At 38.5% G+C, this 25,668-nt stretch overlaps 1 protein-coding gene across 3 annotated transcripts in view; it reads left to right on the plus strand.

The window, feature by feature from the left end:
- Nucleotides 1-25,668, plus strand: part of dcaf1 (DDB1 and CUL4 associated factor 1) — a 65,840-nt gene that overhangs the window by 28,656 nt on the left and 11,516 nt on the right. For all 3 annotated transcript variants that reach the window (XM_008105076.3, XM_008105077.3, XM_008105078.3), the window contains exons 10-22: nucleotides 7-183; nucleotides 1,634-1,843; nucleotides 2,458-2,627; nucleotides 3,364-3,488; nucleotides 4,606-5,866; nucleotides 6,220-6,418; nucleotides 7,551-7,633; nucleotides 7,917-8,001; nucleotides 10,925-11,158; nucleotides 12,978-13,071; nucleotides 14,938-15,042; nucleotides 15,780-15,853; nucleotides 15,963-16,067. In XM_008105076.3, coding sequence (XP_008103283.1) covers nucleotides 7-183; nucleotides 1,634-1,843; nucleotides 2,458-2,627; nucleotides 3,364-3,488; nucleotides 4,606-5,866; nucleotides 6,220-6,418; nucleotides 7,551-7,633; nucleotides 7,917-8,001; nucleotides 10,925-11,158; nucleotides 12,978-13,071; nucleotides 14,938-15,042; nucleotides 15,780-15,853; nucleotides 15,963-16,067 — 2,922 coding nt within the window. The remainder of the gene's footprint in view (nucleotides 1-6; nucleotides 184-1,633; nucleotides 1,844-2,457; nucleotides 2,628-3,363; nucleotides 3,489-4,605; nucleotides 5,867-6,219; nucleotides 6,419-7,550; nucleotides 7,634-7,916; nucleotides 8,002-10,924; nucleotides 11,159-12,977; nucleotides 13,072-14,937; nucleotides 15,043-15,779; nucleotides 15,854-15,962; nucleotides 16,068-25,668) is intronic.

Here is a 25,668-nt window from a genome sequence, read left to right on the forward strand (position 1 = left end):
CTGCAGGTATGCATGCATCCCCATGTGTTATCAGATGTTGTAAATTACACCTTGTGGTTGATGGAGTGTTCTCATGCCTCAGGCTGTTGCCATGCTACTATGTTCTTCTCTATCTGTTTCTCATTCCGGGCCGTCTTAGAGCTCTTTGATAGGCATGATGGTTTACGGCGCCTTGTTAACCTGGTAAGTATGGGGTTTGCGTGTGTGTGTGTGTGTGTGTGTGTATTTTATATTGCAATGTTTTTTTTTCAGAATTGCTATCTTTTTTCTTCCAGTGGTGGTGTAATTGGGTGCCACTGGGAAGTGTCCTATCTCAGGTGGACCCAAATTATGAAATGTGTTTGTTTGCTATTGCTTAGCTACTCTACTTATCTCTAAAAAACGAAGAGGGAACAGTATAGAATTGTACATTTTATGTGGCTGTTTTTGGCAACTGTGCATTTTTAGATCCCCCCTCCTCTACTGCAAGCGCCAGTGTTTGCGGGGTGGGTGTCTATTTGCTGGCCTCCACATTTCTACAAAATCCTAAATCAGATTTGGAGTGAGCCCTTCATTTCTTTGATATGTCATGCATTTATGTTGTCAACTTCTTTGAGGAAATTGCAAAGACTTTCTGTTTTGTTCATTGAACAAGAAGGAACTATGAGTTTTTCCACAGAGATTTTCTGAATGGATCATAGTTACCATTGGGCAGTCATATGAACTTGCTGGCAAAATACTTTTTGCAGAAATTAAAATTCATTCAACTAGAACGATGGTGGTATTGGCTGCCCTCCTGCATGTTGTGTTTCTTCCGGATATCTGTAAAACTTCCATCTTGTCTCATTATAGACTGGATACAAGGTCTAAAGCTGACTCTATTTAGTAGGGCTGTTCTCTTCTCTTGTGTGGTAGGACACTCTTACCTACTATAGTTAGTAGGTTGCTAGTCTCCTCCTTGCATGAGTCACAAAGACCTGAAGAAGGATAGATTTCATACCTGTAACTAGTTCTTAGAGTGGTCACCTGTGAATTCACACACTTCCACCCATCCTTCCCACTGTGAGTCCTACCAATCCTTGGATTCCTTGGTGGCCGTGGAACCGAGCATTCCACTGTTATGTTGGGATTGGCTGGAGCTACTGCACAAATACTTACATGAGAGCTCTACAAGTTTCCAAAAGATGCAGTGCTCAAACACAGGTGTGAGTTCATAGATGACCACTTGAAGAACAGGTAAGCAATTTCTCTGTCTTGTAATAATAAAAATGAGCCATTTGTCAAAACTTCTAATTCCATGGTAATATGCCCTTACTTAAGAAGACTGGACTAGCCATTTTCCTGTGTGTGTGTGTGTGTGTGTGTGTGTGTGTGTGTGTGTGTGTGTGTGTGTTTTTGCTGATTCAACCCTTATAGGTCAGTTACATAATAACTTTTAAGTGACTATTGATCCTTTAACTGAAGGTGAATAAGCCATTATTCGTTTTGTCAGTCATTGTGTCAGTGGTATGTTCGAAAGGTCGGACTTTATAGCTAGCACAGCTTCTCAGAATGCTCATTTCTTGTGTCACAAAATACCTGTTTTTCTTAATTTAAAAAATGAATGTTGTGAGTATTTAGATGCTATGGCACAACTATATCTTTCTCCTTTTAGATCAGCACTCTAGATATCCTAAATTTGCAAACTCAAGGTGCTCTCTTAAGTGATGATGAGATCTTTGCTAGCCGTCAGACTGGGAAGCACACATGCATGGCCATGCGCAGATATTTTGAGGCACATCTTGCCATCAAAGTGGAACAAGTGAAGCAGTCACTCCAGCGCACAGAAGGTGGGATTCTGGTTCACCCACAGCCTCCATATAAGGTGAGTTCATGTGATTTTCGGGAAGAGGATTATCTGATTGTGCCTCCTGTTCTTGATTTATATTTTATAGCTCCCTGCCCTCATCTCAAGATAGTTGGCCCACTATATTTTCAGGTTTGATTTTTGCAGATTTGATTATTTGTGGGTTTGATTAAAATGTTCTCTCTAGAAATCCCTAGGATCTCCTGTGCAACTCTGTGGTCAATTTCTACCAGAATGCTGGAGGCCTAGGAATTCCTAGGGGTTGTTCTTCCAGGCAAACAAAAATAAAGATTTTTTTTTTTAAAAAATTGCAGTTTTTTCACTGAAAGGTTCGTGACATTTTAGTGTTTTATTGTTGGTGCTATGGTAAGACCTTTTAAAGCCATTAGGCATTTAGATCTGAGGATTATGACGGGACTTGAGATCTTGATGGGGTTTTACTGTGCTGCTGTCGTTACTTTGTGTTTTTAAATGTTTTAGATTGGGTTCTTAAATTTTATTTGTCAGTATGGCTGCTTTTTAGATAAGGTAGATTACATATTTTAAAAATGCATTTTTAGACTGATTTTTCACTGCTTATGTGCAGCTCTTGACAACAATAAAATTAATTCAGCACCTTCTTCTCCTTGCAGGCTTGTTCCTATACACATGAACAAATTGTAGAAATGATGGAATTTCTCATAGAATATGGGCCCGGCCAGCTTTATTGGGATCCAGCCGAGGTCTTTCTCAAACTGTCTTGTGTGCAACTTATGCTCCAACTTATTTCAATAGCATGCAACTGGAAGACATACTATGCCAGGTGAGTCAGTGATCTATCTAAAACAGCTTTTTAAGTTACTGCTCACCTGTTACTGATCATTAGTGGAGGCGACAGTCTGAACTATTTACATGGAAAATTCTTTTCTTGCCTGAAAGTGCTGCTTTTATTTTTTTATTTCGTGTCAAAAGCATTACATAACAAATACATTTAAAAATGATGGAAAAAAAATAGAGGAAATCACAAACAACTAAATAGTTTTAGACCAGAAACGGGCAACAGCAACCGCATTGTCCGTAGCTTTAAACAACTCCTCCTCTGTGCATGAGGCAGGACATTGTGGGCGGAGTTTTTTGTTCTGCTCCACAGTCACACAAGGTGGAGGATTCCTCCAGGTAGTGCCACCTTGCCAAGTTGTCTTTAGATCTGCCCACTCCCCTTCTGAGTCTGTTCAGGGACTTCCAAGTTGCCCATTCTTGGTTTGCCCCTGGAGGAAGACCCTCATGGGGGGCCATCCAGTTAGAATTGCCTGGTTTAGCTGCCCAGAGGGACACCCTTGCTGCTGCTGGAGGAACATCAAGAGGAGTGGTGGTTCTCATGAAGCCCTTCCTTGATTTGAGTCTACTGGGAGGAGGCTGATAATCATGCAGTGGGTGGCTTTCACAATGTTCAACCTTATTTCTCTGCTGGGATGGCTGTTGGGATGGCTGTTTTATTTAGTTAATGTTTGCTTTGAATGTTTCCCAGTCATTTGAGTTATATGTGCTTTTATTATCAGGAATGATACAGTGCGTTATGCTCTGGATGTTCTGGCCATCCTTACTGTGGTTCCCAAAATCCAGTTACAGCTAGCAGAGGCAGTGGACACGGTGGATGAGGGAGGGACTTCTATTTCCATTGTGGGTATGTAGAGCCTGCTCTCTTCTTTTTCCCATGTTCGTTCTTTGTAATTCATATCACTGTTTTGCTGAATTCTGTATTGGAATTCATGAACTATGTGTGACAGGTCAATGCTTTTCCAGAGGAACTGTTGTAATACCTCCTTCTTGAGCCTGTTTCCTCCTTCTGCCTGCACCTTGGTCTCGTTGTTAGTAGACTAATGGGCTTTCTTCATTTTGGAGGTTCTAAATATGAGGAAAAGGAATGCTGGTCATGGTATAAAAATATACAGATTTGTTTTAATTTATATGTTGCTTTTCTACAGAAAATTTCTCACAGTGGCCCAACATTTAAAACAAGAATAGCTGCCATGCTTAAAAGATCAGCCTAAGAACAAACATCTCAGTCCTGACATTTTCAGATAGTAGTAGCAAAGGAACTTTCTTATCCTTATGCTAAAGTATATGGGATTCCCTTTGTATGGCTGAATGTTTAATTTGCTTGGCTATTATCAGTATATTTTAAGGAAAATCAAAGTGGCAGAAGGTGTTGTTTCATTATTTCATCACCTACACGTACGTCTATGCTAAGTATGCACGTCTTCCCACCTCCCTGTTCTTTGTTTTTTTCTGTTTATTCCTTGTTTCTTTACTTTATCCTCATAATGTTTTGTTGGATTGTTTTAATGATAGGAGTATTGTATAAAATAGGAATATTTTCTATAGCATTTCACATCCCTGTTAACTTTAAAAAGGGATGATCATACAGTTGGAAGAGACTGCAAGGGCCATCTAGTCCAACCCTGTCCCATGCAGAGACGCATCATTAAACATTCAGTCTCTGTTTAAAAATTTTCAAAGAAGGAAACTCCATCACATTCTGCAGAAGCACATTTAACTGTTGAACAGCCCATGCATTGAGTTTGCAGTGGGGTTACTTTCCAGCATGTGCTTACGAATCATATAATATAAAAATAATCCTTGCTTATTCCAAGCATTTCTCATCATTTTGTATTGGAACAACATGAATTGTAGCAACAAGCACAGCACTCCTGTTGTGTTCTAACGGCTGAGTCTTGCCTCTTACTGTGTGATAGTTTGATGGACTAATGATTAAAATAAAATGTTTCCTTTTTGTTAAGGTATTAGCATCATCCTGGGACTTGCTGAGGGAGAATTTTTTATTCACGATGCAGAGATCCAGAAGTCAGCTCTGCAGATCATCATCAACTGTGTGTGTGGCCCTGACAATCGCATCTCAAGCATTGGGAAATTCATCTCTGGCACCCCTCGTCGAGCCCTGCCCCAGCCCGCTAGGAGTAGTGAGCACACTTTGGCCAAAATGTGGAATGTGGTGCAATCCAATAATGGCATCAAAGTCCTGCTGTCTTTGCTCTCTGTAAAAATGCCCATTACAGATGCAGACCAGATCCGAGCGCTGGCCTGCAAGGCATTGGTTGGTTTATCTCGGAGTAGCACGGTCCGGCAAATCATCAGCAAGTTGCCCCTGTTCAGCAGCTGCCAGATCCAACAGTTGATGAAGGAGCCTGTGCTTCAGGATAAGCGCAGCGAACATGTGAAGTTCTGCAAATATGCGGCTGAGCTGATTGAGCGTGTCTCGGGAAAGCCCTTGTTGATTGGGACAGACGTCTCCCTGGCTCGGCTGCAGAAAGCAGATGTGGTGGCTCAATCAAGAATCTCATTCCCTGAGAAGGAGCTACTTCTTTTGATCAGGAACCATCTCATCTCTAAAGGGCTTGGAGAAACGGCTACTGTCCTTACGAAAGAAGCAGATTTGCCCATGACAGCAGCCTCTCACTCCTCTGCCCTCGCCCCAGTCCCTGCTGCTGCCTCTCCTGTGACTCTGCCTCGTACCCCTCGTATAGCAAATGGCATTTCAGCCCGGTTGACTAACCATCCTTCTGTGGGTGCTGGCGCTGCCTCTGTCCATGCCCAACCAAGGCAGACTGCTTGCCAAAGCTCACTTGCACTTCCAGGCCCGTCTCACACCACCAGCACCCCTGTGATTGGCAGAATTAGCTTCATCCGAGAGCGGCCGTCCCCTTGCAATGGCAGGAAGATCCGAGTCCTTCGGCAAAAATCAGACCATGGGGCCTACAGCCAGAGCCCTGCAATTAAAAAGCAGTTGGACAGGCACCTTCCTTCGCCTCCCACGCTGGATAGTATAATCACAGAGTACCTTAGGGAGCAACATGCACGTTGCAAGAACCCTGTGGCCACTTGCCCCCCCTTTTCTCTTTTTACACCTCACCAGTGTCCTGAACCAAAACAGAGGCGCCAAGCGCCAACTAACTTTACCTCGCGGCTCACCCGCAGAGCAGCCTTTCCAAAGTATGGCGGGGTGGATGGTGGATGCTTTGATAGACATCTAATATTCAGCAGGTAAGGAGGATTTTGCCCCAGGTTACTATAATTCTTTTGCCCAAGCTCTCTTAAGTTTGGACTGTGGTAACAGGTTACAATCTGAAAGGAGCCCATGATTCCATAATGACTCTAATGAGAATTTTCATATGTTACTTCTCATTTTATTCTCTGTCGATACTTTGCTTCAGATGTGGAGTTCTTACTAAAATCTTTTTTTTTTTTTTACTAAAACAGCAGAAGTTGTGACTTCCAATATAGAAAGTGTCAGGTATATTTTCAAGCTTCTGCTGTGGCTGATCACTGCATTGTGTTCCTCTGTTTCACCTTACTGAGCATTGGGTTTCCTACTTAGCCTCATCTTTATTTCCCAGGTTCCGTCCAATTTCTGTATTCCGGGAAGCAAATGAAGATGAAAGTGGCTTCACATGTTGTGCGTTTTCTGCACGGGAGAGATTCCTGATGTTGGGGACCTGCACAGGGCACCTGAAACTATATAATGTCTTCAGTGGGCAAGAGGAAGCTAGCTATAAGTGCCATAACTCGGCCATCACACACCTTGAGCCATCTAGGGTAAGGAGAGCCTCAATGATCTGTTCATTTGGTACAGAACATGCTTTTTCCTACGTAGTTTTGTGGGTTCCAGTCTTTTGGAAGAATTATTAAGGTACCATGAAAATCAGGAAGCAGAGCAAATCCTATAAACAAGGGTGTAAAATCAGAACTAAAACAAAGCAACATGTGTTTTATATTCTGTTTGTTTATAAATCAGACATACTTCATGTTTTCCTCTTTTTAAACCAAGTTTTATTATGACTTTTTTAGCATGGGAGTTGTGATATGAATATTAGTCAAAGAAGTTTTAGTTATTGTTTTCTGTAATTTGTAATAAGTTACCCAATTTCCATTAAAATTACCTGCGATTAATATAAATATATATTGTGGAAGAGGAACAGAACCAAACATTGTCAGTGCTAGTCTTAAACCATACTGCTTAGCAGCAGGGGAGAACAATTTGTACGCATTAATAAAGAATAGTGAATATTTGGGCAGAGGGTAGTGCTGACATGGATGTATTTATACAGAACTATTTTGAAGTGATTTTTTTCATGTTCAAAGTAGAAATGATTGAAAAATTAGATGCAGATGCCAAGATCCGATTCTTATTTGCTAGGGAAAGGGATTGCTTATTTTCCAATTTCTACTTCTATAATTTGTAGACTTGTTTACACAATAGGTTGGCCATATTAATTTTTGTTCTTCTCTTTGTAAAAACCTAAATTAGAAATATTAGTGGCCTGAATTCTGTTGGGAGCATTTTCATAAGTGGATTTACATCTGGAGCAAAGTGATAGATGTGTTTTGGGAGTATTGTACATCTGTCACATTATGCATTGAGACAGAAGCTAGGGAGTGTCATACGCACTGGTAAAACTCATTGATCATTGAGACACTTTTGATGATGTCCCTTTACACGTCTTCATGATTCACTAAAACGGTTTCCTAATACATCTGCTACATAGTTAAGTATGTGCAAAGTTGTTTAACAGACCATAATAAAAGATTCTGGCCATAGTGTACCAGCTGTATTGTCACCTGTGTTGATTTCAACAGCTTCGTTAACATCATGCTGCAGAGATATATATCCTAATATGTATGATGACTAAAGACTTTTTTTCTGCATATCATTTCTCCTAAATCATAGGATGGCTCTTTATTGCTGACATCTGCTTCATGGAGTCAGCCTCTTTCTGCACTGTGGGGAATGAAGACTGTCTTTGAAACGAAGTACGTATATTCTGTGCTGTGTTTGTTACCCTAAGTTGATCTAGCTATTAAAAAAAAACATTTATGGATTTCAATTCACTACAGAAAATTCAGGTGCATAATGGACAGAAGATAGATAGGTAAAGATTGCACAGTATTCATGGAAGTTGAGTTGTGTCTGCCTTCTGCTAATAACAGATGGTATGTGAAGTAGTACAATGCATTGAATGTTGATACATGGAGATATGCTGAATTACACTTTAAATGTTTTGCTGTTCACTTATCATTTGATTCTCATGTGCAGGCATTCCTTCACGGATGACCACTATGTGGAATTCAGCAAGCATTCTCAGGACAGAGTCATTGGCACAAAGGGCGACATTGCTCATGTAAGTAGCAACTGGGGAATCTCCAAAGCAGTGCAATTTTATTAAGGTGGTTTTCAAACTATGCTTTGTGACAGGATGGAGCAGCTTCTGCGGACCATATAAACTGGCTGAAGGGTTAGTTCTCTATGGTTTGGGAGGGTAGTAGATTCTCCTGGCCTCTAGAGTTTCTCCTTCCCATCTTAAGGTGACAGAGAAAAGAGGATGAAGGAAAGCACAATCATTTTGGCAGTATGGATGATCGTCACATATATCACCAATCCTACAGCAGTGTGGTTCCATGAAACAGGCATGGCCCTGCTTATTTTTCCATTCCTGCCATATGGGAGTATATTAAATCAAATAATGTAGGCCAGAAACTCCCCAGATGGTGTTGCGCTACAAAACATCTAGTCTTCCTGGAAATGAAGGGAAACTTAGGGTGCATCTATTTTGCAGAATTAATGCAGTTGACACCACTTTAACCACTATTACTTGGTGCTGTATCTTGAGAGTTATCGATTGGTGAGGTACCAGCACAACTTGGCAGAGAAGGCTAAAGACCATTGTCAGACTACAGCTCCCATGATTCCATAGCATAGAGCCATGGCAGTTACAGTGGTGTCAAGCTGCATTAATTCTACAGTGCAGATGCACCAATTGGGCCAGTTTGAGGAAGGCTGATGTAGAGTGAGATTGCTGGTAAGAGTCTGTTGAGTTAAATGCTAGCAAAGTGTATATGATGGGTTCATTTCAGATATTTTATAACATAAAGTGACTGCTTTCAGGCTGTGAAATTCCCTCCCATTGAAGGTTTGTTTGGTCTCTTCTCTCCTTTCTGTCAGGAGACAAATGCCTTTTTAATTTGGTTCATAATTCATATGGCAGAAGAGGCTATTAATGAGTCTTTGCTCTTGTCTTGTTTATTGTGCTTAAACTGCTTTGTATTTTAATAGAATTGTTTAGTATGTTTAAAAGTAATTGTGAACTAATAGTTTTTAAGTGGTACCTTGTTTTAATTGAATGTAAACTTCTTTGGTTTTAGTGACAGGAAAAAGGCTGGATATGATTAAAATAAAATGAAAGGGAAACTGTCCCAAGGAGTATGTATTGATTAGGCTCTGATAGTGCTTAAAGAGGAACTAGAAATGAATTCAAATGTGATTACAATGTGGTCAATATTCAGAATGATTAAGTGAAGGAACAAGCTTTGTGAGGCTGGATTAGATGGACATTGGCTCATTCATATTAAATTGTATAACATTTCTCTTCAGAGCCTGGCATTGATCACTTAATTTCATGATAAATGAAGATGAAACAGTGGCTAGGAGCCAGAATTTCCACAAGAGAAACTCTGCTTATGGGGCACTCCTTCTGAAATGGGTGGGGAGAAGTAGTCTTTGTCATTTCTCCTGGCAAACTTTTCTTCCTGCTGAAAACGTCTCTGAAGGGCTGGGCGGAATATATATATAGCTTCTAAAAAAATATCTCCCTTCTTCCAGTAGGAGCCTCTACTGCGTCTCAGTTACTTCTTTTAACAAGAGGAATCCAGAAGGATCTAATTACTGGATCCAACCCATTAATTTTAATGGAAATTATCCTGGTCACCAACATAAAAACATAAAAACGTCTCCATTCTGGAGATTCGGCAAAGTCCATGCAGAAGGTGTAACTTTTATGCAGAGTTAATGTCAGGGTCTTTCTCACTTGATGGAAACAAATATTGTCACAGGGCACCAGATCTATTCAAATTCTTAATTTTCCTTGCACCTTTGTTGATTTTCCTGTATGTTTGCATTTAAACAAAGTATCATTCCATGTTGCTTTGCTTTTCCTTCTTTAAGAGAAATCTGATCTCCACTAATCATTTGTGTGATAGCAGGCTCAGAGTATTTATTCTTAGTTTCAGCAAAAGGAAATGACAACTGCAGGAGTGCTATAAATGAAAAGTATCTGAAAAAAGGTTAAACGAACCAAAGTCAACTGCTTAGGGTAGTAATCATTGATCTGGGTCCCAGTTACTCAACTATATGGAAATAATTTTAAAGGAAATGAGTCTACGAAATACTTTTGGTTTTCACTTGGGGGAGTTACAAGAAATGTCCCTGGACAGAAGCTTTATATGGCAGGCCAAATGCTGCACAGAGCCCAAAAGTATACATGTTATAGATTCTCTCAGCAACTTAAAATAGTCTCCATATTTTTATAGAATAGGGTTTTATGGACTAAAGCAAGGCTGGATATCTTGCAGCCCCCCAGAAGTTGCTGGATTGCGACTTGTAGCTCTGTGGTTCAACAAAACCTGAGGGCTACATTTCAACATATTAGACTGGATGGTATGGTAGCTGAGAAATGCTATGGTCTTTGTACGACAAGCTTGTTAGCCATAGATTGTTTATAAAACATAGTTTACCTTGTCATGTAACAGTGAGTGGACAGTTGCAATTTTTATGCTTCAACCCTTGAAGAAGTTTGGTTAAATTTTGTGGAGAGCGGTGATATTCAGAATGAGCTATATTGAAAATGATTTTTTTTTAGTCAGGAAAGTAATGGAGCTGTTGTGGCACCTGATAATGTATTGCCCTTTGCTTTACTTGGTTACTGAGAGTGAAGGATTCCAAAGAAGACAGCTCTTGTTAAAACCCTTAAAATTAAAACACAGTTTTAAAAAGAGATAGGTGGCAAGGTAAACAATTTTCCTACTCCTTCTTAAGCTAATAAATGTACTATATATGTTCCTTAAGCTGATTAGAAAATTGCTAAGTAACTGTCTTTGGAGTGTTGTCAGGAAGGCTATATATGAACTTGTAACTTCTTTAGAAGATCAGTGGGCAGGAGGAGATGGCTGCCCAGAGAAGCTCAATTGGAAATGTTTATATGTACAATTGATGCAAGCATTCTATAGATCCTGACTAATTAATTTTCCTCCTCTTTTTCAATCGGAAAGATCTATGATATTCAGACTGGCAACAAGCTGTTGACTCTATTTAATCCAGATTTGGCAAACAACTACAAGAAGAATTCTGCCACCTTTAACCCCACAGATGACCTTGTATTAAATGATGGTGTCCTCTGGGATGTCCGCTCTGCACAGGCTATACATAAGTTCGACAAATTCAACATGACAATTAGTGGTGTTTTTCATCCGAACGGACTGGAAGTCATAGTCAACACAGAGATTGTATCCTTTCTGCTTTAACTGCCTGGCATAGGAGTCTTAAAGAGTTTGGTGTGAAAAGCCAACAACTGCAGATTGAATTTTCTAACTTTGGCAATGACAGCACTAGACAGTTCTTTTGGCTGTACGTTTTTCAGTTCCATTTTGGTACTCCTTCTCAAAAAGTACTTCAGCAGTGGGTTCAGTTTGTATCTTAGAACAGAGATAGTCAATCTGTAGGCTAAATTTGATGTAGTGGTAGGAGCTAAGAAGATGAAAGGTTGGTGGAAGAATAAGAACAATTTTAACATATGGCGCTCTATGTGTGTGGATGTTGTGTGGGAAAGCTCTCTGTAGGAGATCAATTCCAACTTCAGTCCCTTTGCAGGCAGCCAGCTATGCAAGATGGGAAAGTGAAAAGAAAAAGTAGGGTGACATAAGAATTTTAAAATTTTGAAATATTCTTCTGGAGGCATAGTACACGGTACTCTACTGGTGAAGTCCAGTGCAGTCTTTCTGCTGTCAGGACCTCTTGTGTCAGCAGAATCAAAGTTGGGAAATCTCACTCTTGTTTCTTCTTCATATTCTCCAAGACTCTGCTACATTAATTTGGTGGATACCCTAGATACCCAATTTTGAAGAGTTCAAGGTTTTGTAAGTGAAGGGAAGAACCTCCAGTTGAACAATAAGTAGGCTTTTGCTCAGTCAACAAGACCTCTTTTCTACATGAATGAAAGGATAATTTGATAATCTCAAATAGGGGTCCCCAAAAGTTTTGAGCAGACGGCTGGTTCACCGGGAAGGGGGGGGGTTGTTTGGATTATAGTTTGAAAAAAACATGAACACCTTCCTATGCATACTGAACATATCTTATTTGTAGATCAAAAAACTATGGAAGAACAATGCAATATATAAAACAAAGAACAATTTTAACCAGCATAAACTTACCAGTATTTTAGTGGGAAGTGCAGGACTGCTTTTAACTAATGAGATAGTCAAGTTAATTAGGATAGTAGTTTCAGACTTAGGGTGACCTTAAGTCTAAAGTTTAGGGTGAGGGCCAGGTAAATGACTTTGGAGGGCCGCATCCAGCCTTAGTTTGGGGATCTCTTATTTCAAACATGGAATTGGGATGCTCATTTTTCACTGCTGGAAGTAGAACATATTATATACAAGAACTTCTCTCTCTTTTTTTTTTTTTACAGCAAGACAGAAAGAAAGGTTGTGACCCCATCTATTTCTTGTTTTGGGCTCACCTACTATTAGTATATCTGTTCTGACAAATTGTAGCCCATGACAGAAATAAAGCTATATCAAATAAATTCTGAGATGTCTCATACTAAGTGAACAGACCACAGTGCTGTGAAATAAGGCACTGTGAAGGTTACTATTTCTGTATGAAAGGAACACAAGTTTTGGAAAGACCAAAACTCTTAGAAAATATTTCATGAAAATAAAAGTAGAAGCAGACAAATAGTTCATTAGACATGGTTGCAGTTATAGCAGGCATGGGCAAACTTGAGCCCTCCAGGTATTTTGAACTCCAACTCCCACAATTCCTAATAGCCAACAGACTGTTAGGAATGTGGGAGTTGAAGTCCAAAACATTTGGAGGGTCTGACTTTGCCCATGCTTGAATTATAGTGTATTAACATTCACCTGAAAGGAAAGTTTCCTTTCAGGGACTCTTTTGAGTAGTGAGATTATGTCATAGGGCAACATAAGGATGTGGACAAAGGTATGACAATGAGACCTGTATGGAAGATAAAAGGCTTTCAGCCATGATCATTCCTCCTTGGTCGTGCTGATGCATGTGTGTTGTCTTCCTTAATACACTTCCCAGTGGGATTTACGAACTTTCCATTTGCTACACACAGTACCAGCCTTAGATCAGTGTCGTGTTGTCTTTAATCACACTGGAACAGTTATGTACGGAGGTAAGAAATTTATTTAAAAAATGCCTTTTAACGTATTTTCTTACAATCTTTTTTCATCACTGTTTATACTGGCAATGACGGCTGAGCAATAGTCCCCGTCTCCCCTCCCCCCCAGATTGCAACAGACATACCGACAGAAATTATATAGCAAAGAATATCGCCATAAGCAGGATAATAGAAAAGATAGGAAATAAAAATTGGATAAAAGTACTAGGCTTATATAATAAACTTAAACAGGGGAAATATGGCGAATGCATAGGTAAGGAAATTAAGATGGAGGAAAAACTTAGAACAGAAATCAGAGGGGTTGGCAGGATTAATATACAAATTGATGATCAAAGATAATTTATCATAAGAACAATACAAACTAAATGGCAGAAAGAAGGCTCATTTACAAGACCAACAATAGCGGAACTAATGAAGTTAGGATAATTAAAATGGAGAAATATAAAGAACTGGAAAGAAAATTCATCTGGAAATGGTGTAGAACCCCAGCCCAATTATCAAATATGGTAACGGGAAAAAGCTCAATATGCTGCATTGTGGATTAAATAAAGGGTGGTACTCCCATATGTGGTGGGAATGTCCCAATAACCTTTTGGGAAAAAATAGTAAAGAAAATGGAAAAATTATTTAAAATACAAGTTCAAGTAAACATGGATTTTATGTTAATGGGAATATTAGGGAACAACAAGATTAGTGCAAAGAAAAAATAATTACTTAAAGCTATGATTTTAGCAGGAAGGCAGTAATAGCATGGGGTTGAAAAGATTAAAAATGGAAAATCGGAATAATCATTTGTGTGTTCAGGTTTAATCTGACATAGCATATCAAACTCAAGATGATATGCAAGAAAATAAAATAAGAGAAATTAAAAGGAAATGGATGATTTATATGGAATGGATAAAAAGCTGAGAAGCCAATGTAAATATTGTAAAGAGATTAAGAAAACTGTGTTCATGGTTACAAGTCTAAAGAAACATTTGGTATGAGTACGGGGATGGAAGGAGGGGGAAGGTGAAAAAGAATAACAATATTCTTGAGAAAGATAAATAGGAAGTTTGTAGTTGTAAAATAATTATATATCACTGTATAAAATATAGTTATGCAGTTTTGGCAGCTGTACATATCTAAAATTTCTGTTTATGTGCTTTGTATTCTTTGTTTCTCTTGAATAAAATATTTTAATCTGAAAACACATAACCAAGAAAAAAAAAGAAAGGCAAAAAAAATAAAAAATAAACTCACATTCTAAGATTCCCAGTTCAACTGTAGGCTGAGTACCATGAAAATATTGAAAGTCCCCACACTGAATTCCAAAATAATTGTAAAGTGAGTAGAATCTAGATAGAGCTTTTACTAGCTAACTATTCCCTGCCATCTCACAGAAGTGATAGCAGATAGTTTATGGGGGATATATGTACTTCTCATTATATTTAACTGCTCTCTTGCCCAGTAAACTGCTGTCTCCTCCTATCTCTTTGTTGTTCTGTTCTCACTTCCAAACTAGTGTTTTATCTTCATGACCTACTCATTCACCCCTTTAAATAAAACATCTCTTTTTAGACCTCTTTTTGCTGGTCCCTCATTGCTGTTCTATTCAACTTTCTTTGCCTACAAACCTCTTCTTGCAATCTCCTCCAATTGAGCCACAATTATTCAGAGGATGACTCAAATTTTCAAGTTAAAATCTATTGGAATGTATGTATTGTAGGCAACATGACACAGCATCTTTCATTTTATGAACATGGAATACTATTCTGACTTAAAAGAAATACGCTTTCTTTGAATATTTAAGGATTTTACTGTTTAACTGGCCTTGTTTCTTCTAAAAACTATTTACTTATTAATTTCCCCTCCAAACAGCTATGTTACAGGCTGATGATGAAGATGACCTGCTGGAAGAGAGGATGCGAAGCCCCTTTGGATCATCTTTCAGGACATTCAATGCAACAGATTATAAACCAATAGGTAAAGTTTGTGGCTGCATTCATGTGAAGTTACGCTAGGGAGAATCTGTGCTGGTTCTCTTCTACTGAAAAAAAGTTGCTTTCAAACTTTTTTAAAAGAGAAAATACCCATATCTCATTGCATATCATTTTCAGAACTCAAGTTTGGTTTATGACCATAAAGTGGTTTTTCTTGTAAGCAACTGGAAAAATAAAGAGCTGCACCAATCAGGAACCAAAAAACCCAAAGAAGGCAGTGCCTCAGCATGATGTTCAGAAGAGACAATATGCTTGGTGCCCTTTGGTACATTGTTGAAACAATAGGCTCTGAATGAATCTCCACAATCAGTAAAAGAGGGGGCTCTTTACCTCAAAGAAAGTGATGTGCTGTAATGCATTGGGCATTCATTCATGAACAGTCCTGAATTGAAGCCCCCAGTGGCACAATGGGTTAAATCCTTGTGCTGGCAGGACTGCTGACTGAAAGGACCGGTTCGAATCTGGGGAGTGGGGTGAGCTCCCATCTGCCAGCTCTAGATTCCCATACAGGGACATGAGAAAAGCCTCCCATAGGATAGTAAAACATCAAACATCTGGGTGTCCCTTGGGCAACGTCCTTGCAGATGGCCAATTCTCTTACACCAGAAGTGACTTCCAGTTTCTCAAGTCGCTCCTGACATGAAAACAAAATCCTTAATTGTGTTTACCTTTGGATTCAAACATGAAGACACGTATTGATGCTATTGATTTCTTTTCCAGCCACCATTGATGTAAAAAGGAATATTTTTGACCTCTGTACAGACACGAAAGACTGTTACTTGGCAGTTATTGAGGTAAACATGATTCTTGTACATGGTTTGATAAGAAGAGCTTGCCGCAGGTAAGGTGTTGGAGAGCTTGTGTTTTAGCTCAATCTATTTGCTGTGTGATTCCTGTTTTTAGAACCAAGGAAGTATGGATGCCATGAACATGGACACTGTTTGCAGGCTATATGAAGTGGGCAGGCAGCGATTGGCAGAAGATGAGGAAGATGAGGAGGAAGATCAGGTGAGAAACGTGGTGTTGTTGGGTTTTTTTTGCTGTTGCTGGCTAACATTTTAGTTAATTTCTTTTAGAAGTTTGAAATCATATTTCAGTCTTTATTATATTATAGTGTATATGTTTTCTGTTTGTTGTAAAAGACTAAAACTAAGGTCCCTTCCACACTGCCATCTAAAATCCAGATTATTTGCTTTGAACTGGATTATATGGCAATATAGACTCAGATAATCCAATTCAAAGTAGATAATATGGATTATCTGTTTTAATAATCTGGATTATATGGTAGTGTAGAAGGGGCCTAAGTTTAATTTCAGTTCTGATCAGTGTTTGTGTTTGGTGAAGTGCTGTAGGTTTTTTAAAAAGCCGGATATTCATTACTAATTAACAATAATAGTATGCTTTGGCCTTTAATCATTTATTTTTGTGTGTATTTAATTAAACTGTAATTGTTTAATATAAATAATGTATTTACTGTGAACTGTATTCAGAATTTCAGTGAGAGAAGAGACAATTTAAGATGTCTTTAACCAAAGTTTGTGGGTTCCTGTGATATTTATGGAGTGTCTGTGTTCCTAACAATGAATTATGAAATGGCTAGACTAGGCTTTGAAGTTGGTCATTGCTGCCCAAGGAAAAGAATAAAGACCTGTGTTAAAGAGTCTTTCGTTCCCTAGTGTACCACTATCTGGGTAACCCATTTTGTTGCTGACAGAACTTTATGTTTGTATGGTATGAGTGTGATTAAAAATATTTACTATTGCTGTTTTGGGTTGAAGAAATAGTATGATTACCTACTGGCTGTTTTTTTGGGGGTGTTTTTGCATGTCTGCATTAGACTACTTATGAACTGTATCTTCCAATTCTTCTGTGTTACTGAGCTGTACTTTTTCTGTCTAGAGTCTGAAAGATAGGTAGTTGAATTCTGAAATCTTGAAATCCTCTCTTGGTGAAAGAAACTTTACTATGTCAAGGAAATTCTGAAACCTTTTCCCTTTTCTTAATTCAAAATAGAACAGCGTTGCTCTTCGATGGTTTCCAGAGGTGTCTTGTAGACTTTACTGTGTCTAACATTTTTAATTGAGCTGTGTGGCACTATTTATTTTTTTTACAAAAATGATTGCTTTTGGGAGTAATTTCTTAGCAACTCATAATGTACTTTGTATGTGCTGACTTTGTGACTTGATCTTACTTGTAGTCCCTAGGATCTCAATCCTCATGTTGGCTTTTTCTGTCAATAATCGATATCTTCCTCAGGACAATTTCTGCAGGATTTCCTATTTGTTTGATGGATGACCAAATGGCTTTTGTTCCATAGCTTCACCTAATATCTCTGTATTAACATTGTTCTTGGGAAACCCTGGTTGCACAAAATATGGAAGTAGGAGATCTAGGCCAGCTGTGATTCTCCTGAAAGCAGGATTGGTGCCAATAGTTTATCATTAGCTGTGTTTATTTTCCCACGTTTGCCTGTTGCAGGGATGAATGGGCTACAAGACTATCAGGTACACTAATGATGTGGGAGGGAGGAAGGAAGGGAGAGAGGAGTATCTGGGTATCTGTGTACATGTGTGAGTTTCTCTTCACTGCCCTGTTGGATTTGTTGGTCACTGCTCTTACATAAACGATTGGAATTTCAGTTATCTGCATTTTTGGAATTCCTTGTTTTGTGAGGTCCTCAGAATCCTTCTCCAGTTAGCTTTGCAGTATAGATCTAAAATGGAAATGAAGAAAGAAGACACAATGAAGGAGAAGTGGCTGTGCATCCTTACCACACCTATACAGTAGCCATTAACTTTGTCACCATATGTAATTCTTGGTTTGCCCTTTGCATTATCAGGGATAAGAAATTCCCTCAGGGCCTTTGCTTCTGTCAACTGAAAGGGCTTCCTTCTGGAAGCATTCTTAGTTTTACCCCATCAGGAAATCCCAATTGATTAATTGGCTGATCACTTGGTTGAAAAAAACCCCCAAACTAGTAGCCCTTCTACAAAAGCCTTACTTAGTTGTAAGCCACAGGCTATTTCCTTCCCAGTTTATCCATTCTCTACAGTGGTTGGATTAAAGGGCCAGGTAGTAAGGACTACTGTCAAGTGCCAGGAATTTGACTGTGTAAGTGTTTCAAGAAGCAGAATATGGAAGATGAGGTGCTGAATTCTCAATTGTCCTACCGTCCTTGCCATAAATCTTTATAGTCTACTCAATCTGCCACTAGTAAGAGCAACTACGTTCGTTCTCAACATAGGGAAATACACAATCCTTTTGCTGTTGCCATTGTGCTCTAAATTATTTGAGTTATAGTGTTGTAATCTTTCATTGATTCCAATGCTTTTGACCATTAGCCTTAGTGGCAGAAGGGGTTGTACATGGGTGATGTGGCTCAACCCACTCTTGTTCTGCTGTTCTTTCTTTATAGGCTGAGTTTAGTCACATTTCAGAGCATTATTAGCCCCAAACTTGCAATCCCATTCATATTAGCATAATCTATATATATATATATATATATATATATATATATATATATATATACATACATATATATATATATATATATACACACACACAAATACATAAATACATAAATGAGTAATAGTGTCCCCCCTGCCACTAAACAACAAAAGTACAAACCCCAGAACCTAGAAATTTGGCAGCACAATCCACCATCCTTGTCCCTAGGTTCCGACAACAAAAATAAAATAAAAATAAAGTCCTAATTAGAGGGAGAGGAATCATTGTTTTTATCCAATTACTGCCAGTTAGAAGGCTATGCTCCGGCCACTTGGTCTACTAGCAACCCACTCAGCCCAGGGGACAGGCAGAGTTAGGCCTCACTTAGGCCTCTTCCACACTGCCTATAAAATACAGATTATCAGAATTGAACTGGATTATATGGCAGTGTAGACTCAAGGCCCTTCCACACAGCTATATAACCCATTTATAATCTTATCTGCTTTGAATTGGATTATCTTGACTCCACACTGCCATATAATCCACTTCAGTGTGCATTTTATACAGCTGTGTAGAAGGGGGCTCATATAATCCAGTTCTAAGCAGATAATATAAGATTATAAATATACAGTAGAGTCTCACTTATCCAACATAAACAGGCTGGCAGAACGTTGGATAAGTGAATATGTTGGATAATAAGAAGGGATTCAGGAAAAGCCGATTAAACATCAAATTAGGTAATCATTATACAAATTAAGCACCAAAACATCATGTTATACAGCAAATTTGACAGAAAAAGTAGTTCCATGTGCAGTAATGCTACATAGTAATTACTGTATTTACAAATTTACCACCAAAATATCACAATGAATTTAAAACACTGACTACAAAAACATTGGCTGCTAAAAGGCAGACTGTGTTGGATAATCCAGAACATTAGATAAGCGAATGTTGGATAAGTGAGATTCTACTATAATATGAAATAATTACTGTGGTAGAATAATACAGAACAACATAATCTCTAAAACCAGGACAGTAAATAAAGAGCAACACTCTGAAAGCAGAGAAATTGAGAATTCCACAAAGGAAACAATCAGGGCCAGCTAACACCTCCCAAGAAAGGATTCTTCCAGAAAGGAAGCTGAGAAGGGAGTGAAGCAGTGTGTATTACCAAAGTCATTATTATTACTATCATCATCATCATCATCATTATTATTATTGTTGTTGTTGTATTGCTGTGAACCATGAAAATGAATACAATCTGGCTCCAAGTATTCAAAAACACTAAAATCAGAATATATAAAAATTACTGTGGCATAATAAAACAGAACAATACAATCTCTAAAACCAGAGCACTAAATAAAGAACAACACTCTGAAAACAGGGGAATTCCACACAGGAAACAATCAGGGCCAGCTAACACCTCCCAACAAAGTATTCCCATTACCAAAGTCTGGCAAATCCTCTGTTTTCTGAGGGCCACAGACAGTAGAAGCACATAAAATATCGCAAAGAACACCACCCTGAAAACAAGGGAATTCCAGACAGGACACAATCAGGGCCAGCTAACACTTCCCAACAAAAAAATCACTCAGGGAGGAAGCAGCCAGGCTTTAAAGCTGCAAGGCCATTACATGCTAATCATTTTGCCTAATTGCAGCATTCATACTTTCCTCCAACAGGCAAAAAAAAAACCCAATCAGAAATACTGTATATTCACAAGCTTTAGGAAATAATATCCCTTGATGGCGCAGTGTGTTAAAGCGCTGAGCTACTAAACTTCTGGACTGAAAGGTCACAGGTTTGAATTGGGGGAGCAGAAAGAGCCCCCAATGCTAGCCCCAGCTTCTGCCAACCCTAAAGTTCAAAAACATGCAAATGAGAGTAGATGAATACGTACTGCTCCGGCAGGAAGGTAACAGCGCTCCATGCAGTCATGCCACATGACCTTGGAGGAGTCTACGGACAAAGCCAGCTCTTCGGCTTACAAATGGAGATGAGCACCAACCCCCAGAGTCAGACATGACTGGACTTAATGTCAGGAGAAAACCTTTACCCTTTACCTTAACTACCACCAATTCCTCAATACTTTATTTCCCATACCACCATACTTCGCCACAGCAACGCATGGCTGGGCACAGCTAGTATGTTATAAGGAATGTTGATCGGCTCTATCTTTTGCTATAAGTCTTTTTTAGGACTGCTAGCATGGAAAGGTATTGCATAATAAACTGTGTAGAAATCACTTGTAAGTACAAATATTTGAAAATATCAATATGGATGGCTGAGTCATCTTGGAACTGCAGAAGATTACTTTTTGGGTGGGACTAAGTTTCCCAGAATTCCTCAGTCATCATAGGCACTGAATTCTGTTCACCAATTCAAATAATGTAGTATTAAGGATTAATATGTTAGTGTTACCATTTCAGCACTAGTTCTTTTTGTATACTCTGTATACACAATTAAGGTAACTTCTATTTCTTTTAAAACTGAGAAAATTTCTCTGTAGCAAACATTTGGTGTAAGGGCATATCCAGTATATTTCACATAAGAGATCACCTGGGCCAATGTTCTAATAAATGGAATAGTTTCCCTAAATTGGTTTGTTACTATTCTAGTATGAGCACCAGTTGCATTTTTGTCATAAAAATTTGGTCTCAAAATAAAGACTATCCAGGAAGAAGGAGATATGAAGTTGCCTTCCACCATGTCCCTCTAGCTAGCTCTGTATTGTCCACTTTTGTTTGCACTGGTCTTTCAGTATCTGGGGTAGATGGATGTTGAAAGCATCCCTTGCCAGGGATAGTATCTCCTGTGTGCAAAGCATGTACTAAAACCTCTTGCACAGATTAAAGAGAATGTGTGGTGCCAAATATTGAACTTGGAGTATATTAAGAACAGGGGAGGGGTGGTATTAAAATATTTGTAGTTACTGTAAATTAGTTAGTGTCTTAACTAGTTAAAGTTATAGAATGGCAATAACTTTATTTTGTCTCTTCAATTTGACATATATGACAAATTGTTTGCTGTGTTCCGTGTATACCTGTCTCCTGGTCTGCATAGAAGCCTATGGTAAGGATTTTGCCTTCTGTGTGCTAATACATCTAGTCAGTTCTGCTTCATGCCTTGGATAACCTGTGGAGAGTTTGCATTTACTTGGAGAGGTGGAACCCAGAAGGTAAAGCAAGCACTATCTGTTACTGAGGATTATTTCCCTGAATCCTTTCTATGAGAATGAAAGACATTAATGAATTTAGATTTTTGTGGGACAATGGAGAATTTGGGGGTAAGATTTGGAGTAGAAATACACCAGAAGGAAAATGAAAAGAATGGTAGCTTTTCAGTGTTGGAAAAGCATTTACACCATTCAGTGAGGATGAGTTAATGATATGTGAGTAGCAATTAAAATGAAGATGAAGAATGTGGCTTAAAAAAATCTGTCAAATTATTCAGAGAAAATAAAAACCATTTACATAAGTGAATATGTGAACCAAGGTGAACACTTGTACAAAAGTGTGTCTCAGGGTAGTTTATCCAAATTATTATTGAACAAATTCTGTAGACTATATTATTCTTATATCAGCTTTTCTGAAGTAATAATATTTATCATGGAATGAAAACACCATTGAACATACAATCTTCTAAACTTTCCTGCAGATCCCTGTTCCCAGTGGAGTATGGAAGTGCTGGGCATGGGAAACTAAAAATAAGTTTGTAGATAGGTAGCCTTGTTAGTCTGATACAACAAAACTTCTGGGAGAAGGATAGCACTGTATCACATAAAATAACTTATTATTATTATTATTATTGTTATTATTATTATTATTATTATTATCTGCATTTCTATACCGCTTTTCTCACCCCTGCAGTTTACAACAGAATAAATGGCAAAATTCAATGCCTTACATATATATAAATATATATATATATCACATATTTAAATAAAAAACACTGTAGATTAAAACAATTAAAACTATAAAAACATCAAACATAGACATATGTATGAAACATATTACAGCAATTAACATAGGTCCCTTCTTTACCCTCACCACCATCCGCCATCTCCCTCTCCATAGAGTTTCAACCTATCTTTATATACCCTCCCTGCTCTCCCAGGGAGCAAGATGGTGGAGGCCCTCGATGGCTGAGACCCCCACAGGCATGGTCCTTTTATGCCCCAGCCTCTGGAGGCAGGCAGGTGTTCTTGCTGGGCCTGGCTTTGCATAGTCACAGGGCCAGGGCCTCAGTTCTGCAAGGAGTGAGTTCCAGGAGCTGAGCCAGAGGCAACAAAGAAAACAAAGGCTGCCTCTTTCCTCAAAGCCCCTGGCGATGGTACCTTCACTCCTTTGATGGTCCTCTATCTACATATGTCAAATCCACAGCCCACGGAGCCAATCTGGCCCTCCATGTCATTTTATGTGACCCTCCAGATGCTGGACTACAACTCCTATATTCCTCATTATTAAACGTCATGACTAGAGCTGATGAGAGTGGTGATAAAGTAACACCTGGAAGGCTGCAGTTTGTTCTGTGTAGTCAGGATAGTGGTGTTTGGATACAAGGGTTGTAGATATGATGTCTGATGTTAAAATGTTCTACAGCATTTCCCCAACTTCAGTGTCACAAGTGGGTTGCAGTTATCCATGGTGGATTATCAAAAGCAATGGGAGTTGTTACTCAATAACATCTTAAGACCAAAATTGGGTAAAAAGTGCAACAACTACTATGTAAAAAATATAGTTGACCCACTGTATCCATATATTCTCAGTTTATGGATTCAGTGACCCTTTGAAGGCAACCATAAGGCTGATGTGGCCCTTGATGAAAATGAGTTTAACACCCCTGGCCTAGAGGATCTAGCAATTTTCTAGAGATACCATTTCCCCCCACATGTGGGTAAACGACACTGCAGATATGGACCACAGAGTTCTTGGTGTATTTGTCAGGTACACATAATGACTTTTGGAAGAACGGGGGATATGGGTATGTTATGTACACACATAGACACACAGTAGAGTCTCACATATCTAACATAAATGGTCCGGCAGAACGTTGGATAAGCGAATATGTTGGATAATAAGGAGAGATTAAGGAAAAGCCTCTCGGTTGAGAAGGGCGGGATATAAATGTTGTAATAAATATTAAACATCAAATTAGGTTATGATTTTACAAATTAAGCACCAAAACATCATGTTATACAACAAATTTGACAGAAAAAGTAGTTCAATACACAGTAATGCTATGTAGTAATTACTGTATTTACGAACTTAGCACCAAAATATCACAATGTATTGAAAACATTGACTACAAAAATGCATTGGATAATCCAGAACGTTGGCAAAGCGAGTCTTGGATAAGTGGGACTCTACTGTACTTATGTTCAGAGAAGGGTAGAATTTTTCCATGCTGATTGTTGAATTTCATGTGATATTTTAAATTGTACTTTTTAGAGATTTCAAGTACATCATGAAAAATGTAAAGTGCAAATGTGACACCTAAGTATTTGCAAATGCAGAGTCACACAAATGTAGTTAGTGCAGTCTACAGGGGACTTAGCTGCCGGTCACATCCAGTGGTTTTGCATGATATGGGAAACGACAGTAAAAATGAATGGATGTATCCTGAAAGCAGAGAATGCTGTGCATGAATCAGTTGAAAGAGATAAATGAGACTTGATATTAAAGAGCTCAGGTACATCCAGCACGGGTAGGATAGGGCTCAGTTTGTGCAAACTGAACAAAACCACTTTTATACAGATTCAGCCAATATAGGTCATTATCCAGGTCAGAAGAAACGGTCCCATATATGTCAGTGAACTCTAGTTTGGCAGTCTTTCATTCTCTACAGTTTATAGTGGCCTTGAGGTCAACAATGGAATGCCCAAGGATATTTAAAAGTGCAATGTCCTCTGAGCAAATTAACAAAACTAAATAGCAAGTAAATAAAATAGAATTGCTTGATCTTCAGGATTAGCTGCTTCTCTAGCATCATGACCTTCAAATGCTAACTTCATATTCTCACATTACTTGGGATTGGCCTTCAAATCATTGCCATCAACAAATGACCTGAGATCCATTGATGGCAGGTCCATCTTATTATATTACCTTCATTCTTGAAACAGTTTTTTGTTCTATACTAATCAGTCCCCATTAAGCAATAGAGAACGAAAAAAAATCAAACTAAAATACTTTGTCTTAATGGTGTTCTTTCTAATGTGGTGTGTATTTAAGTGAAGAGTAAACAGGAGAAAGAATACTTAGTTGAATAAAGGTCTTTTTGGTTGACGTTTTATTAATAGTAGCTATTAAATGCCTTTTTGTGTAATTTAGCAAAGAATTGCAGTTGGGCCACAACCTTCTGAAAAATGTATGTGACTGTTGAAGTGCAGTTAGGTGGTATTAAGTTTTATTTATTGGTTCTTGGTCAAAACTGTACGTTGTAGGTGTTGTTAAACAGTTTAGTGTTAGAACTTTTTATTTTGTGCCTTGTGAAAGGAAAATGCAGGAATACAACTGTGTTAGGAGACATAAATTTCTCATTTAAATTTGCTTTTCTTTGCAAATGCAGCTCCTGATTCTTGTGTTGTTTAAGACTTGGGTATTACTCATTCTGGGTCACTTGATTCAAGTTTGTTTTTCTGTTAGTCTATGAAAAACCTGATCCAATTAATCTTTCACAGAGCGTGCCTAGAAAGTTCTTGTCCAGACCAGGAAGTGTGTTTCCATAATTTGTTAAATATATACTGTATGGAAAGCATGTAAGATTTGGATACATGCTTTAAATAAACTTGAAAGGACTAACAGAATATCACGATTTGCAGCAAATCATTTTACATTCCTGAATTGTACTTCAGGTATGACTTATGTTTGAAGAACCTGATTAAGATCACATCATATGTATTTTGAGTCTGTATGCAGGCTTTGAGAAAGTTAGTGGGATTATTCTTTTACAGATTACTCTAGTCACTCAGAGCCCCCCTCCCCCGGTGAATATCTTGATGACACATAGCACTGAACATGTCTTCATATAGGACCCTTCATTTTTAGCAGCTTGTCTTGTCAAGGAGTGAAGTTTACTTCTACATTCATGTACTTGTTTCCTCTCTGTAGCATCTGTCCATTGGAATTAACAAGAGGGAGATGTTAGAACATTTTGTCATGCT

The sequence above is a fragment of the Anolis carolinensis genome, chromosome 2 (genome assembly GCF_035594765.1).
Source record: "Anolis carolinensis isolate JA03-04 chromosome 2, rAnoCar3.1.pri, whole genome shotgun sequence".
In the NCBI taxonomy this organism is placed as follows: Eukaryota; Metazoa; Chordata; class Lepidosauria; order Squamata; family Dactyloidae; genus Anolis; species Anolis carolinensis.